Raw genomic sequence first — 14,877 nt, forward strand, 5'->3', positions numbered from 1 at the left:
TTGCCAGGTTTTTCACCATAAGTGTTTCAGCTGTAACATAAGCAGATTCTCCTGGATTATTCACACAAGCAAAACCTATTTCTGTTTCAGTGTTTAACCTGTTCAGATGATGACCAAGGCAGCAGAGAAGGGAATACATGCTACTCTGCTTGTGCCAAATGACCAAATATCCCCAGTCAAAGGCTGCCATCTAGTGGTCTGAATGTAAAGTTACAGCCCCCCTCCTTTGTAATGACATTTCCACATAAAATAAAATATTTGGAATTACATATACATACATATATAAACCATTGCTGAACGTGTGGAAAAAAGGGGCAAACTCTAGACTCAGAGTAGGATTCATGTTCCTTTATCAGTTTTACAGACAGTATTTACAGTTGTATTTCAACATGACAGCTTCTAGACAACTGACAAAGTGAAACAAGTGTAGGTATAAAAGAACAGGCAATAAAACCATAGTATGGACCACAGCAAAAACAGAAAATGTCCGATAGTCTCAAGTGTTGACAGTTGTAAATTTCAGTTTTTAAAGTTTTTATTAAAAACTGGCCAAAGGAAATAAAAGGCGATAACAGAACAGGATGAGAGAAGTTTTAGAGGATTCCCTGATGGATCAGCCCAGCAGCAGAAAATAAAAATCGAAATATAAGTCCAGACAAAAACCACAAGAAAAACAAACAGATGTAAATTGTAAAACAACAGTCCACATTTATACATTGACAGGAGTATTTTACAAGGAGGTTGCACATTTTGCTGGACATATAGATGGCTGACAAATTAAACAAAAAAAACATCAAGTGTCACAGACAGAGGTTCTTCAACCCCGTGTTTTCAGAACGACTTCAGTGCTCCTTGGTTTTGTTTGGACATTCTGAACTCTGATGGAAGTGGACAGTGGTCGAACACCTTTGGTCCTAATTCTAGATGTCTAATTAGGTTGAAATCTTGTGAAAGACTGTCATAACATGTTTAATGTCAAACCATTCAGAGTCCTGGTGCCCTTTTGACAAGGGCTTGGCATCCTGGAAAACATCATTTACATCAGGGTTTTCTTTTAATTTGTCATTGAAGTGAGCATAGAATGTCTTTATTTAATGTTTAGAAATCTACCCTATTTGTAAAAAATAAAATAAAATAAAATCTGCATAAAAAGACACAAAGATTAAAATTTTAAAAAAAGAAAGTATTGTACACTATTGTACAAGTCAGCAGCAGATGTTTACATCACTCTGTAGTTCCACACAGTGCTGTGAGGCGATTCTGTGAAAAGAAACAAATATTTGCACCTGGAGATATTCACACTTGACTGTGCTGAATGCTGATAAACGAAAAACTAAAGAAACCTACCTGTAGCTGGCGAATGCTCTTCAGAGCGGTCTCATCCAGCAGAGACAGATCCACCGAGTCCATCTGACTGGCCAACAGCTGAATGCTCTGCACCAAAACCCAGCAAACAAACCATCAATACATCATCCTGCTTTTAATCGTCTTGTCAATCAACTAAATGGCGTAAAATATGAACAAAGTCTTTAAAGAACCAGAGTGAGACTGAGAAACATTTGAGCAGACGTTTTTCAAGAACACAAGGACTTACTCTTTGATAAAGCTGCTACAACTTGACATTCACAACTATTAGCATCTTGATATTTAATTTATGTTGTTTCCTAAGGGAACATAAATGCACATTCACAGTTTTAGAGCAGACGGTTCTGTTGATAAAGACATGTCAAGAAGCACATACTTGCTATTCACCTCATCGACTAAATTAACATAGCTACAACTGATGCAAAAGCTCCGTTTTCCTTCTAACAGATGCATGTCAAATGTCAGGCTCTTTTTCGCTCACCAGATTTACTGCTGCTAGAGAGGCGTAGGTGTCTAGTTTGAAATACGTTTAAATGTAAATAAAGTTCAACACATACACTAACAACTCGAAAAAGGTTTATTCTCAAGGGACTTCCTGGTTAAATAAAATAAACTTGCATTATACTGACTGATCCAAAACACATACGACTCCACAGCGGCAGTGTTCTCCAAGCACAATGACATAAACTATATTTCTATTAATGGTATAATCTGGAACCACTTAAAAGCAAAACCTGGAACCACTTAAAAGCAAAACCTGACAGTAACTATAACGCTGTAGTCTGTTTCATAGGATGTACTGTCGAAAATGTGTGACTATTTTGGTTGTGCAGTGGCAGGACTGTCACTCTCTTTCCTTCTGTAATCTGTGTTACAGTCCCCCTGGCTTTGTGAAAGAACAACCTCAGTGTTGCTACTACTCACTGAAAACAGCTTTGACAAATACACACACGGGGCGTTTTCTTATGCGCACATGTTCCAGCAAACAACTTCTCTCCTGACACTTTTTTTACAAAGCTGTGTCCTGCACTCAGAGGGGCCAGAGACTTATGAACTCACCAAACAACAAAAAGAGCTTTGACCCCTATTCCAGGACATGACTGGATGATGCCAGACCCCTGTCCAGTACTAGGACAGAGCTAAGAAAGAGCGGTGATAGGTCTGGTCTAGTGAGACACATAGAACAGTCTTGTTTTTGAGTAAGTCACAAAAGAGAAGGACTGACAGAAGACTTTAAAAAAAAATAATACAGACAAAAGGCATAGTAAGGGAGCAAGAGAAGAAGCGCAATCACAACATATCGGTTTTTGACAGGCTTCCAGACGACATGAAAACCTTCACACAATTATGAAAGAGCCAGATGTGAACTGTGTACATGAGTCACTTCGACACCTAATCCACACCTACTGTACGTTTTAATAAATTATCAGGCTCTTCAGTGCTTGGTTGGTCAGGTCGACTCATCTACACACTCACCTCTCCATTGCCGATGGGGACATTTATGACGATGTCCTCATTGCCTGCTGAAATAGGAGAGCCGTTGACTGAAATGCTATAGACCCTCTCTTTGTGGCGGGGAACTCTCACAGCAGGGGTCTTAGGAAGCCTAGGGGGTTTAAAAAAAAAAAAAAAGGCACAAATGGTGAGTAATATATCCCCACCACTGCGGGTTATGTCTCCCATTTGAAGAGAGAAAAGCAAACAAAAACTGGCCAAGATCGAAGACAAAAAAAAAAAAAAAACTGCAGGGGTAGCCTCATTGAAGCAGCTGCTGTGAGCTACAGTCTCCAGTGCCAACCTACTGCAAAAAAGAAATAAAAGCGAAGGTCTGTGTACAGTCTAGACAAGGCACATTAAACAGTATTTTTCTGTCTGATCACATTTCAGAAGATCCACAATCATCAACAGCAAAGAGAAAAAAACTGTACCGAAGTTTCTGTTGGACTCGAACAAAAACTCCTGTGTAATTCTTGCCGGAGAAATGTTCTCACTCTGTTTTTCAAGGTCTCCCTTTAACGGACTGCTTTTTTCCTCTCAGTGATTTATCCCTTTTGTATCATTTTTTTTTACTTGGGGCTGGTTTTATAAAAGGTGTTTGCGACTCGTGTGTAGTGCTATACCAGTCTCACATTAGTCTGATCTATATCAGACCGTTTCACTCAAATAAAGTCTGACTTGTTAAAATACATTTTATAAAGAAGAGTAAACAGTGGGGATATAAAGGGATGAGGAGACGTAGGCATATCCTGCATCTGACTGAACAGTTATTGTAAGTGCTCAATCTTCTTGCATTAAGGGTCATTATTTCTTCAGATTACATGTTTTTAACACTTTACCTGAATTTTGAGAGTAGAATATCTTGGAGTTGTTAAAATATTCCCTAAAAGTAAAAGGTTTCTGAGTGTCCTAGGCTGAGTTCAAGTTACGACATAAGCCTTTTTTTTTTAACTTTGAAAACCCTACTTAGGACTACCAAGAACTGAACTGTTTCATGAAATATATACAATTAGACATCTAACTGAAATCGGAGTATTAGCTAGAGCCAAGCCTTAGCCAGAGTCAGTCTCAGCCACTAACACCTGTATTTAAACTTGGAAAACAAGGGCATGCCATATGTGTGGTGTGGTACTTTAGGAAGATGGGACACTCAGTTTTGCACGAACAGCGGGGTTTTAACCATCAGTAGCGTAGACTTACCTTGGGTCAAAGCGTGGGGTGACGAGGGGAGTAGAGCCCATCATCAGCGAAGAATCCAACATGCTCCTCGCAGGTGTGACCAAAGGCTTCCTGCTTGATCTGAATGCACAGTGTCATACAGTCAATAACAAACTTAAATACAAAAACAGAAAAAGAAAACAGAAAGAGGCATGGTCTCACCGTCGGATGGATGTGTTTTGCTTATTAATTGACAGCGCTTTTGCTCTCTTTGATGTAGTTGGAGGCTTTCTTGTAGCTTTCGTCTGAATTAGGAGGAAAATAATAAAGGGGCTTCAAAGATGAGATTCAATGCCAAACATGTCGTGCTCATCTATTTGCCGGGTAAAACCACTCAGCTGTGTTTAGTTTGTGTGACGTGCGCCTCAGTGAAAATGAGCCCCTACCTTTCTTGTAGCATTAGGGGTATTTTCATCCTCTGAACTGGATTTGGCTCCAGCTTTTTTCTTCGATGCTATGAATTAAAGAGATAAACAGGATAAACACTTTGCACTGCTAAATTAGTTTTTGCTTGAAAAAAATCCAAGGCAATCAAACCTGTTAAAACGTAATTAATGTTAAGAACTTGACTGATCAGAAGGATTTATTTCACATTATCCACACTAGCAGGAGCAACAGAGACAGCTGTGTTTTGGTTCTGAGAGCAAAAAACATGAAAGCTAATTTCAACATACTTTTCTTGACTGTTTTCAGAAGAACTGCATGGTCTTCAGCCACAACACTCTCAACAATTGCCACTTCTTCGTCTCTCTGTTAAAAGGAGGAGGTAATTGGCCAAAAAACATGTTAAAATAGCAGAGTGAGCCAGAATACACCAAAAGGAAATCTGGCAGGCATAATACAATCAATCAACCCACCTTTGAATCATTCACTTCTGGTGACTTTGGCTTTTCAGACTCTATAAAACAGAGAAAATGGGATGAATGTGTGTTTTATATTTCATTTTGCCTTATTTAATCTGAGTAAAAGTAGTCTGGCAAAGAGGCAGCGTTAACATCCTTTGTACAAGAAGTTCAATAAACACGCAACCACTGAAAAATGTTTACAGTGTCAAGATGAAATTTGTTAAGAAGCATTAATAAGCTACAGACCAAGTCCAATTAAATATAACATTTAAAAAAACAGACAAAATTCTGAAAATAGCACACAGAGAACAAGACAGATTTCTACACTTCTACAATACTGATCGAGAATTAAACCAATGTGTGTTCAAAAATATATGGATCATCTTTTGTCAAGTAAACTTGATATTTGTAACTAAACAAGCCTCATGAAGCTTCAAGACATTACAGTAATAATAAAGTTGTCCCAGATAGCAGTGTCATAATGGTGGTACATAAGGGAAAAAAAAAAAAAAAAAAAACAGAAGTAGAAATCATGTATTTTTAAATTCACTTATCATTTAATAAGACAGACCCAGGGCAGTTTACATCAACTTACTGCAATGCTCAATCCAATTCATTTGTCTCAGAGCCTTGGGGAGCTTAATCAGCGCCATGTTGTAGCCGTTATCAACATCTTTCAGCAGCTGGTTTATCTTCTCCTTCATTTGTCCAACTCTGGTCTTCACTGTAAAAACACACCAAGCATTGTTAATAAAGTGCTGTGAACAAAAACCCACAAGCACTATAGACTTGAAAATTGGCTTCACAACAATCTACAACATTAAAATGGTACTTTCAAACTGATGCGTTAGTAATAATAATTCAAAGAGAGTGTTCAGGCAACAGTATCTCCCCCTTATCACAGATGTAGCTGTATCCGTATCAGGTGACAAGTAAAAAGACACCACAGAACACTGATGAGTTCATTTTTCAACAGCCTACTGGCATCCATAACAGACAAGCCATGCTTGACAAAAGAAACACATGACATTTTCACATCAATTTATGATTACATTCCAGTCTCTCCTTTAATAACAATTTATGTCCTGATTAGGCATTTGATTGAAGCTGTCCATGATACTTTCTAAACCATTCAGGCCTGTCCAATCCATTTAGTGTTCTTACAGAAGATTGTTAATAATCAAATCCAAATTCAAAATAATAATGGCTGGTTTATCATACCAACTCAAAGGTTGAAGGTGCCAAATGAGCAAATATTACATAACTGTAGTGGTGTAAAAAGTACAATACTGGAGTATAATATAGCACACAGTAGTTCTCAAACTGAAGTACCCCCTGAAATATACTTTTATAGCCAAGTACCCCCCACTCTCGCTTCAGTATTTTTGAAAAAATGTGTTCCTTTGCCAAAGGTGTCTGTTTATATTTTCAAAACTTTGTAAACAAACTACATGTATTTAACTGTAATATATAGAAAATAACCTCTTTTTTAAGTAAAATTTGTGTGCAAAAAATAAACTGAAAAGTGCCCTCTCTCACTGCTAAGAAAAATAAATAAATTGGTCATTAATTAATAAACGAACCTTTCATCAACAAAAAATAATTACTTAGCTACTCAAATAAACTCATTTTGAATAATATAAAATAGAAATGTTCTTAAAATCTGACCAAAGCTTAAACAAGATGATTGACAATAAAGTATTACATGAATGTATTTCTTTTGTTTTATATTTCAGCATTAATTCTCAATATTTATTTTGTATTCGGTACAAGATGACTTTTTTAATGTATTTTTCCAAAAAAAATTTCAAGTACCCCCTGGGCTTTGGAAACCCCTGATATAGCATATTATCTAACATAAAAAGGAAATATTATAGTTGTATCAAATTACTGCATGGGAATACTTAAGTTATATCACCAAGATTGTTTAACAGCTTATCATGAAGTTATTGCGTGCTGTAAATCTATATGTAATAATCTCAGGAAGTATTTCTTGGAAAGGATTAATAAAAGAACATTTTATTTACCCTCGCTGTCGAAATCCTCCAGAAAAGCCTCCAGTTTGGCCATCTTGGGGTTGTTTTTGGCCTGTTTTGTCGTCCTTTTCCGGGGAGCCATGACTGAATGGACAGAAAACGAAAAAAATAAATAACTTATTCAAGTCGATACAAAACAATCACACAATTCACTTACATTATATAGTTATAAACTATAGATGCTCCTTTGGTTTTTAAGAAGTAAATTAAGCTAACAAATATGAACAGTCGATATGTTAGCTAACATTTGCAGGCTAACAGTTCATGCTATTATTACCCTACTAACATTAGCCTAACAAGTCAACCTTGCTATAGGGCTTAGCTAGTTAAACCTTCACGCACCAAACCTTACATCAAATCTAAATTATTTCGATTGTGAGTCATATTTCATAAAACATTTGGTACCTTTTTTTGTTTAGTCTTCCCTGTTTCCTTGTGTTGGTTTCGTCAGTTTTTCTACCGTCCTCCACGGAATCGTTTTCAAATTTTGCCGCGGGGCGGGGCTAACATCCCAAGCCATCCAATCAGAGCGCGCGTTTTCACAGGATTACGTAAAAAGGATTCTAGACCATTCACAGCACGAAACGTCAGTGCGTACGTCAGAAACACGGAAACGATGCTCCAACAACATGGCAGAAACATGGTGTGAACACTGAGAGGTATAAAACATTTAGTAGAGTTCATAGTAAAGAAATAATTTTAAAAACCTGTAACGAAAAAGGACTAATGTCAAAAATAGGTTCGCGAAATGTCCAAACCGGCAGTAATACCTCTTCAACAAGCGATAAAGAAAAGCTTCCAGTGTCTTGAAAACAACCAGAAGATATGGAAAAGTGTGTTGGCAGAGTGTGGTCCTCTGATGGTTTCCCTGGGGAACTTGGCAGAGCAGTCGATAGCTCTGTCCAACGTCCAACTCTCTAACACACCGCTCAGAGTCTTCCCTGATCTGGAGGAGAGGCTGCGTTTTAAGCAGCAGCACGCCATAGACACGGTACTGGGAAAAATGAACGAGAAGATGTGAGTAACTGAGTGAAGAATGCTGACAACAACTCATAATGTAGATGTTATCCGTGTTCAAGTCTACATATCAGGTCAAAATCAGTGGTGGAAGATGTACACTTTATTGAGACAATACTCCACTGCATGCAATAAATTGGCTGCTAGTGTTTTTGGATTTATATTACTTTTACCTAAATGTTTATATTGCCTTTCACTGCTGATGTTTGTGGTTTTGCTCATAAGAAATACTTTTTATACTATTGATGGTTTAATCCACAGTAATGCATCATTTTCTACAAGATAATTTGTTGTGTTGTTGTCCCGCAAAAAATACGCACTGTTTCTATAAAAAGTAAACTTATCACATCCTCTGAAAATAGCCCTGTTCTCAGTTCTTTAATTTTTCATCTCATCAAAATAGGGTAATTAGTTAAAGAAGGTGAACTTTCTAAACCCATAAAGCAAGACCTAATCCCTCAGTTTATTACAAACATTCAAAATCAACTCATTTTGATGCATAGTTTTCACTGAGCAGGAGAAAAAAGAAACCTAAGCTCAGACAAATATAATGGAATAAAAAAAGTGCATCTGTTTGTACTTGAGTAAAAGTGTAACATGCTTTAAATGGAAAAAGAGAAGTTTGACTACCTTGAAATACAGATTTAATCATAAGATTTAAGGTGATTTTACTTGGAAAATACCTGTTATATTATCAAAATGGATTTACAATAAGAGTGTTGTGCAAATAGGAAAATACACTCTGTACACTCTATACTATAAACAAATTATATCCACCACAATAGCACAGTCTGGCATGCGCTAATCTGGCACTTAAACCTTACATAATAATATCATTAATGGGGAAGGACAACTGATTTGCAAACACTTATGATAAATCCAAAAACCAAGTTTGAATATAGCAGTGATTTTTGAACCAGTAACTTTTTCTGCATTTTCTGTGTATGGGTATAATAATAGGGATTTTAATTCCATTTTTTATTTCTCTGCAGGTCTTCTCTCCAGTCTGTGAGGGATTCCATCAGTAACCAGGTTTCTGGTGTCTTCCAGCTGTATGAACAAAACACAGAAAGTCTAGATATCCCCACTTTAACCGAGCGTTCGGCCATAACACCGTCAATTTCTGACATGTTGGAGTGGCTGCAAGATGCAGACCGCCATTATCGTCAAGAGTATCCTTTTAATAGTCCAATTAGGTTCATACTGTCTACTAGAAGTTTTACAGATTTCCTTTTCTTATTTGCCAGACAGATGGAAAAAGAGTTCATTCTTTTACCTCGGCATGTTTCAGCTTCAACCTGTAGCTGAAACATGTCAAGGTAAAAGAATTAACTCTTTTTCCATCTGTCTGACAAATAAGAAAAGGAAATCTGTAAGAATATCCTTTTCTACCAAAATCTAAACTGGTGTTTACATTATACTGTTATGCTCTGTGTACTTTTTCTCAACTTGGCATTCAGATTTCTGAGGAGGAAGATGCTACTGCAGACACTGCGAGCAGATGACCTCTCTCTTTTGGAATCAGCGCCCAAAAGATGGAAATCATTAGAGACTCCTACTGCAGAAGATCAGATCTCTGGTAACAGGCTCATTATTTAATCATAATGTTGGATCTGTCCAAAAGTAGTGATTAACTAGAAGCACTCGGAGAGCGCAGACCTCCGCCAAGGCTGATCAGTGCCCCCCCCACCCCCGATCACCACCAAAATTTAATCATTTCTTCCTTATCCCATTTCCAACAAACCCTGAAAATTTCATCCAAATCTGTCCATAACTTTTTGAGTTATGTTGCACAATAACGGACAGACAAACAAACAAACAAACAAACAGACAAACAAACAAACAAACAAACAGACAGACAAACAAACAAACCCTGGCAAAAACATAACCTCCTTGGCGGAGGTAATAATGACCATGTTGAACATGTTGGATTTATATTTGCATACTTTTTATTAATTTATTTTGATTTGTGTATTCTACGGATATATGAACCCACAGCAAACATTTCAACACAAACAACAAAATTGTTCTTGTGTGATAAATTAGACTGTTTTTCGTTTTTGCCCATTGTGTCTGATATGGGGACATTTTGATTAGCTTGACAAGTCATTTTTATAATCTTTTCTCTAATCCGCTTGTATGAACCATCTGTTTCTCTGAGGTCACTATCTGGAGTTACTGTCAGTTAGTGTAAGGCAAGTGGGTGGAGGTAACCAGACTGCTCTGTTTAATTTCAGATACTCTTTGCAAAGTGTCCTTCTTCATGGAGTCCCAGTGAAGAGAGTAAAATGGACATAAGGGGAGCTCTCACCAGCTTGTGACTGTGATACCAGGTTTCTGAACAGGCTGAGAGAAGGAAATGGGGAAATGATGGGGACAAGAACCCAAGAACATACCTGGAAATCTGAAATGGACGCATTTGATTTGGATTTCAGGATGAGGACTGGACTTTCTGCTTAGATAAAGCATGACTTGCACCATGCACCATGACAGCATTGTGGACTGTATTTATATGTCCAGCTGAAGGATGAGATTGTTACACTGCAGAATATGCCTTTTTACATTACTGCAATGTACATACTTGAATATGAATACAAGTAACTCTATATCTCCCCATGTCTGTAATGAATGAAACAGCTCAAACTGAAAGTATTTTCTCAGGAAAACCCAGCACGTATGAAGATAAAGACAGCTCCAACATAATTAGTGAAACACGCCTTAACAAACTTCTTTTATTTAACAGTTTTATATGTGACAAATCAAGGTTACAGGTGTCACAACAATGTCATATAATAATATTTAAGAATTCACTGCAATGTTCACAACATGAGCCATCATTAAAGCCACAGAAGGTACTTTTGTTACATTGAATTGAACATGGACTTTGTTCAGGCGCTACAGTGCATCACAGTGTAGTAATGATGAAATTTCAAACAAAGATGCGAATGTTTAATACTGAAGACAAATTCAACTTTACAAAGAGATATATAGGTAAAATATATTAAGAAATATATATATATATATCTTTAAATTAATTGAGTTTACATTTCTTCAAACTTGGAACAGAGTAAATGTAGAAAAGACCCAGAGTTAGAGTTTCTAAAGGCATTGACTTTTACATCTCCCAGACTCTTTTGACGGTCATTCATCCACTCTTACTGTAGTCTGGCTGCTTGTTATACGTATTCCTTTAGTGGTAGACTATTGGATGTGATAGGTTTTGGGGGGTCTGGTGCAGGTGAATTAGCAAAGCTCCGGCCTATATAGCCCCTGCGATACCTGCCACCCCTCTCCATGAGCGGGCAGGTGCTGCTCAACACAGCCCCACTGATCATAAGAATAACTGCAGCCGCCCAGCCCAGGTAAATAGCCTGACCCAGCTCACGTTTGTGCGTCACAGGCACATTGGGGTTATAGAAATCCTGGACGACAGTGTTAGCAGTCCAGGAAACAGGAACCAGCACACACAGACCTGTCAGGATAAACAGAATCCCTCCAGAAAGTGCGATACCGGCCTTGGCCCTGCGGTCGTCCCCGGCACAAGTGGTGCACTTCATGCCACAGCAGGACACGGTGCAGGAGAGCCAGCCCATAAAGATGGCCAAACACATGAGGGCACGGGCTGCCTGGATGTCAGGAGGCAAAGCCAGCATGGAGTCATATGTCTTACACTGCATGTGACCTGTGGTCTGGTAGATACAGTTCATCCAGATTCCCTCCCACTTGATCTCTGAGGTCAGGATGTTGGGGCCAATGAAGGCTGAAACCTTCCATTGAGGCAAAGCTGTGACAGCGATCGCCATAATCCAGCCGGTCACCGCGCAGGTGAAGCTGATAAGCTGCATTCCAGTGTTCACCATGTTAACAACTCCTCTGTATCTCCTCAGGGATTTCTCTTTTAGGTTGTTCCACCTTTTTGGCAAAGTCTAAAACTCCAAAAGTGTCAGTGTAGTTCAGTTTTCTTTCTGAACCGTGTCGTCTTGTTGCTTTACTGTCTGACTTTCTAAGCTTCTTGCGATGTTTGCCCCAGTGTCTCAGCTGTCAGCAGCCATTTTCTTCTCTTTTTCTCTTCCTCTTCAACATCTGCGCAAAGTTTTCAGTCAAACCTATCTTTGAATCGTTGCATTTCCCAGAAGCTTCTTCTTACTATCACCGTCAGTCCTCGACCATTCAAAAAGATTACAGCCTTCCACACTTTCTCCTTCTTTTCATTCCTGAGTTTGACTCAATGCATTATTGAGTAGCTGATAACTGTGCAGCCACCTGTGGCAGCCCACAGTTTCAGGATCGATCAGGCTTCAGGGCCAGCGTGGTCCAGGCCGTGTGGATGAAATGGATCTCAGCCAGGCTTTTGTGGAAGTGCTTCTTTTGTGTTCTGGTTCAGAATCAGGAGGCTTAGTGTTGAGCTGCCGTGTAGTTCAGTGTCTGTCTCCTGGTTTGGTGTTTCCTTACTCAGATGGGTCAGAACAACATAACCTGATACTCTGATTCAGGGCCACTGATGCTGCTGGGAGTATATCCTGTCACAGCTTGAAAACAGTGACGCTAGATTACACAAAGAAAAAAGTGGTGTGCCTTTTTATCTGAACATGTAACGTATAATCCAAGGGAAATGAATCGAACATCCTTCCATGAGCAATCCACTGTTAAGAAAATGTTACTACAGTCTTCTATTTTAGCAGATTTTTCTTCTTGAAGCCAGGCTTTTCTGTCGGTCTCTTAATTAAAAAGGTTTTCCGACAGAACAAAGGGAGCAGAAATCATCACACACTGCCGTTGACTGTTTCCAGCTGAAGTGTCTCCTTCATGGCGATGAGCGCACTGGGGTCCAAGCCTTGATGAGGCCACTTCAGACCGCTTCACCCTCCCCCTTCAACTGTTTCCTCTGAGCGCTGCACGACCCAAATGGCTCAGTCCAACACGTCCAACAAAGATATAAATAACACTAAGGCCTGCATAGTCAGGTTTCTAAGTAAGTGGTGCATCAGTTGTCTCAAACCTAGTGATACCAACACTGAACCCCAGAAACAGCCGGTGAGGAGGGAGTGAGTGAGAGGGCAAATGAGGGTGAGACAACAAAAGAAGAGTGGGAGGGTTGGATTGGGATGGAGCGATGTCCATAGGTGGATCAGTTAACACAAAGACAACATGGGGGTCCTCTACAATGAGGATTACACAGTCTGTTGCCTCATTCCACACAAACTGGTATGTATTTTAAAGGAGCTTTCACAAAAATTAGCTTTCAGTTGCCCTTTTTGTCTGGTAGAACCATGAAAGAAAGTGCTCTGCAAAGGGAGGGGACTGTTTTCCAACAAAAACTGAAATGCTGAAAAGCCACTGTAGAAATACACACAAAAAAGTCATGCTATTGTGTAAAGGTGAGCAGAGTCATCTGGACACAAGAAACATTAGAGAAAACTAAAACTTATATCATTTAATTGACCCCCTGGGATTTCTGTACTGAGAGAATTATTCTGATAATTGTTGGCAGCCATTTTATTTACTTTATTTTATAATTCATTTGTGGTTATGTGTGTGAAAGTTTTTTTGTGTTTGATTTTTTGTCTATTTTTGTGTTATTTTATTATTCTGTATATTTATATATATATATATATATATATATATATATATATATATATATATATATATATATATAGATAGATAGATATAGATATATATAGATATATATATATATATGTATATGTAAACGTGTTAGTGTGGTGTTTGTTCAGTGTTATGTTGAAAAACCTTAAATAAAATATATATATATATATATATATATATATATATATATATATATATATATATATATATATAAAAAGAAAAAACAAAAATTTCATAAACTGAATGAAGAAACGGGTGATTTTTATCATCACTATCTTCAACGATTAAAAATTGGATTTCAGTCAACTAAAAGGCACACCATTCCTGTTTAATATATTGTGAAAATAATCAGCCAGAGTAAAAAAAAACAAACCAGGGGTGAAACAGCTGGATCTGACAGCCGCTCTTTGTCTTCATATTTACACATTTCTTGTCTTGCTCTACCTGAGACCGCCGTCCCTCCATCTGCATTACATTAAACTGTGGTGTGCCATTGCCTCTATGAATTAAATATCACGGCAACAAGATCTGTGGTTCAGGTTTCCTTTCTTCTTTTGCCTCCGTTCTCCTTGGTAACCGTGGTCATGACAACAAGCCAGGACACAGGAAATGGGAGAGGAGGGGACGGCTTACAATGAGAAGCAGTGGAAGGTGACACATGAATGATGATTAGCACGTTTCACTGAATATTTACAAAGAAGGGAACTATGCTCACCTATGTAAGTTTGTACATTGAAAAAAAGATGTAACTATTTAATTTTTTCATCTGTTTTCACTAATATTGTCACCTGCTTGAAAGATAAAGGTTACAACCTCTACACACACCATAAACATTTTATAAGACCCTGATTCAGTGTGTCTGATTTATAGTGTTTGTGTCTGTGAGGTCATACAAACCGATCACATGACTGTTTACCAGAGGCACCAGACAGGGAGAGAGGCACCTCCATACAACAAACACTACAATCCTCAGTTGTATTACATCACTAAGACATTTATTCAACTTTTTCATTAATTAGCAACTGATAAACTACTTAGTTCTACTTCCTACTTTGGCTGTAGCTGAATTTTACTCTTAACTTTATTGTGAACTTGTCTTGAACTCTTACCAGTCAAAAGTTTAGTCCAAAATCCAGCTGTCCATGTTGACCAGAGCAAGTCTTTATACATGATTTATAATCCAACTTATAACACTGACTGGCCAGTATCTGAGGTCCCTTAGCAGCCCAGGTTACCGGAGAAATGTACAACTTTTCAATTGATTTGAGCTCACTACAACCAGTTCTGACTGCACC

At 38.2% G+C, this 14,877-nt stretch overlaps 3 protein-coding genes across 5 annotated transcripts; 1 reads left to right on the forward strand and 2 right to left on the reverse strand.

The window, feature by feature from the left end:
• Positions 1-333: 333 nt before the first annotated feature.
• cdca8 (cell division cycle associated 8) lies at positions 334-7,459 on the reverse strand. Of its 2 annotated transcripts, none has more exons than XM_030146572.1 (11): positions 7,370-7,459; positions 6,953-7,047; positions 5,521-5,649; positions 4,938-4,978; positions 4,755-4,830; positions 4,467-4,534; positions 4,243-4,325; positions 4,063-4,161; positions 2,842-2,971; positions 1,348-1,434; positions 334-1,260 (listed from the first exon to the last, which is right to left on the reverse strand). In XM_030146572.1, the coding sequence occupies exons 2-11, from the start codon at positions 7,041-7,043 to the stop codon at positions 1,225-1,227; spliced, it is 840 nt and encodes a 279-aa protein (XP_030002432.1). In that variant the 5' UTR covers positions 7,044-7,047; positions 7,370-7,459; the 3' UTR covers positions 334-1,224. The 2 variants fall into 2 exon arrangements, with proteins under 2 accessions (XP_030002432.1, XP_030002431.1); XM_030146571.1 differs by having other exon boundaries at positions 6,953-7,045; positions 7,367-7,434.
• Positions 7,460-7,581: 122 nt separating this feature from the next.
• On the forward strand, positions 7,582-12,666 carry airim (AFG2 interacting ribosome maturation factor). 2 transcript variants are annotated; one of them, XR_003936682.1, is made up of 4 exons: positions 7,582-7,978; positions 8,971-9,151; positions 9,358-9,557; positions 10,216-12,666. XR_003936682.1 is itself a non-coding variant. In XM_030148007.1 (4 exons), the coding sequence occupies exons 1-4, from the start codon at positions 7,710-7,712 to the stop codon at positions 10,254-10,256; spliced, it is 609 nt and encodes a 202-aa protein (XP_030003867.1). In that variant the 5' UTR covers positions 7,582-7,709; the 3' UTR covers positions 10,257-12,666. The 2 variants fall into 2 exon arrangements, 1 of the variants encoding a protein (XP_030003867.1); XM_030148007.1 differs by having other exon boundaries at positions 8,971-9,150; positions 9,439-9,557.
• cldn35 (claudin 35) lies at positions 11,133-11,857 on the reverse strand. The gene has a single exon (XM_030148006.1). It carries the CDS (start codon positions 11,836-11,838, stop codon positions 11,155-11,157), a length of 684 nt encoding a protein of 227 aa, XP_030003866.1. The 5' UTR covers positions 11,839-11,857; the 3' UTR covers positions 11,133-11,154.
• Positions 12,667-14,877: the final 2,211 nt, after the last annotated feature.

Source organism: Sphaeramia orbicularis, chromosome 11, assembly GCF_902148855.1.
Source record: "Sphaeramia orbicularis chromosome 11, fSphaOr1.1, whole genome shotgun sequence".
Classification (NCBI taxonomy): Eukaryota; Metazoa; Chordata; class Actinopteri; order Kurtiformes; family Apogonidae; genus Sphaeramia; species Sphaeramia orbicularis.

What these genes read in the sequence shown, in the direction of transcription:
- cdca8 (XM_030146572.1), bottom strand. Translation starts at nt 7,043, where the DNA reads ATGGCTCCCCGGAAAAGGACGACAAAACAGGCCAAAAACAACCCCAAG. An exon ending in TCTGAAAACAGTCAAGAAAA is followed by an intron (nt 4,535 to 4,754) that starts GTATGTTGAAAT and finishes TTTAATTCATAG; the next exon opens with CATCGAAGAAAAAAGCTGGA. An exon ending in CCCCTAATGCTACAAGAAAG is followed by an intron (nt 4,326 to 4,466) that starts GTAGGGGCTCAT and finishes CTCCTAATTCAG; the next exon opens with ACGAAAGCTACAAGAAAGCC.
- airim (XM_030148007.1), top strand. Translation starts at nt 7,710, where the DNA reads ATGTCCAAACCGGCAGTAATACCTCTTCAACAAGCGATAAAGAAAAGC. An exon ending in GGAAAAATGAACGAGAAGAT is followed by an intron (nt 7,979 to 8,970) that starts GTGAGTAACTGA and finishes ATTTCTCTGCAG; the next exon opens with GTCTTCTCTCCAGTCTGTGA. An exon ending in TGCAGAAGATCAGATCTCTG is followed by an intron (nt 9,558 to 10,215) that starts GTAACAGGCTCA and finishes GTTTAATTTCAG; the next exon opens with ATACTCTTTGCAAAGTGTCC.
- cldn35 (XM_030148006.1), bottom strand. Translation starts at nt 11,838, where the DNA reads ATGGTGAACACTGGAATGCAGCTTATCAGCTTCACCTGCGCGGTGACC.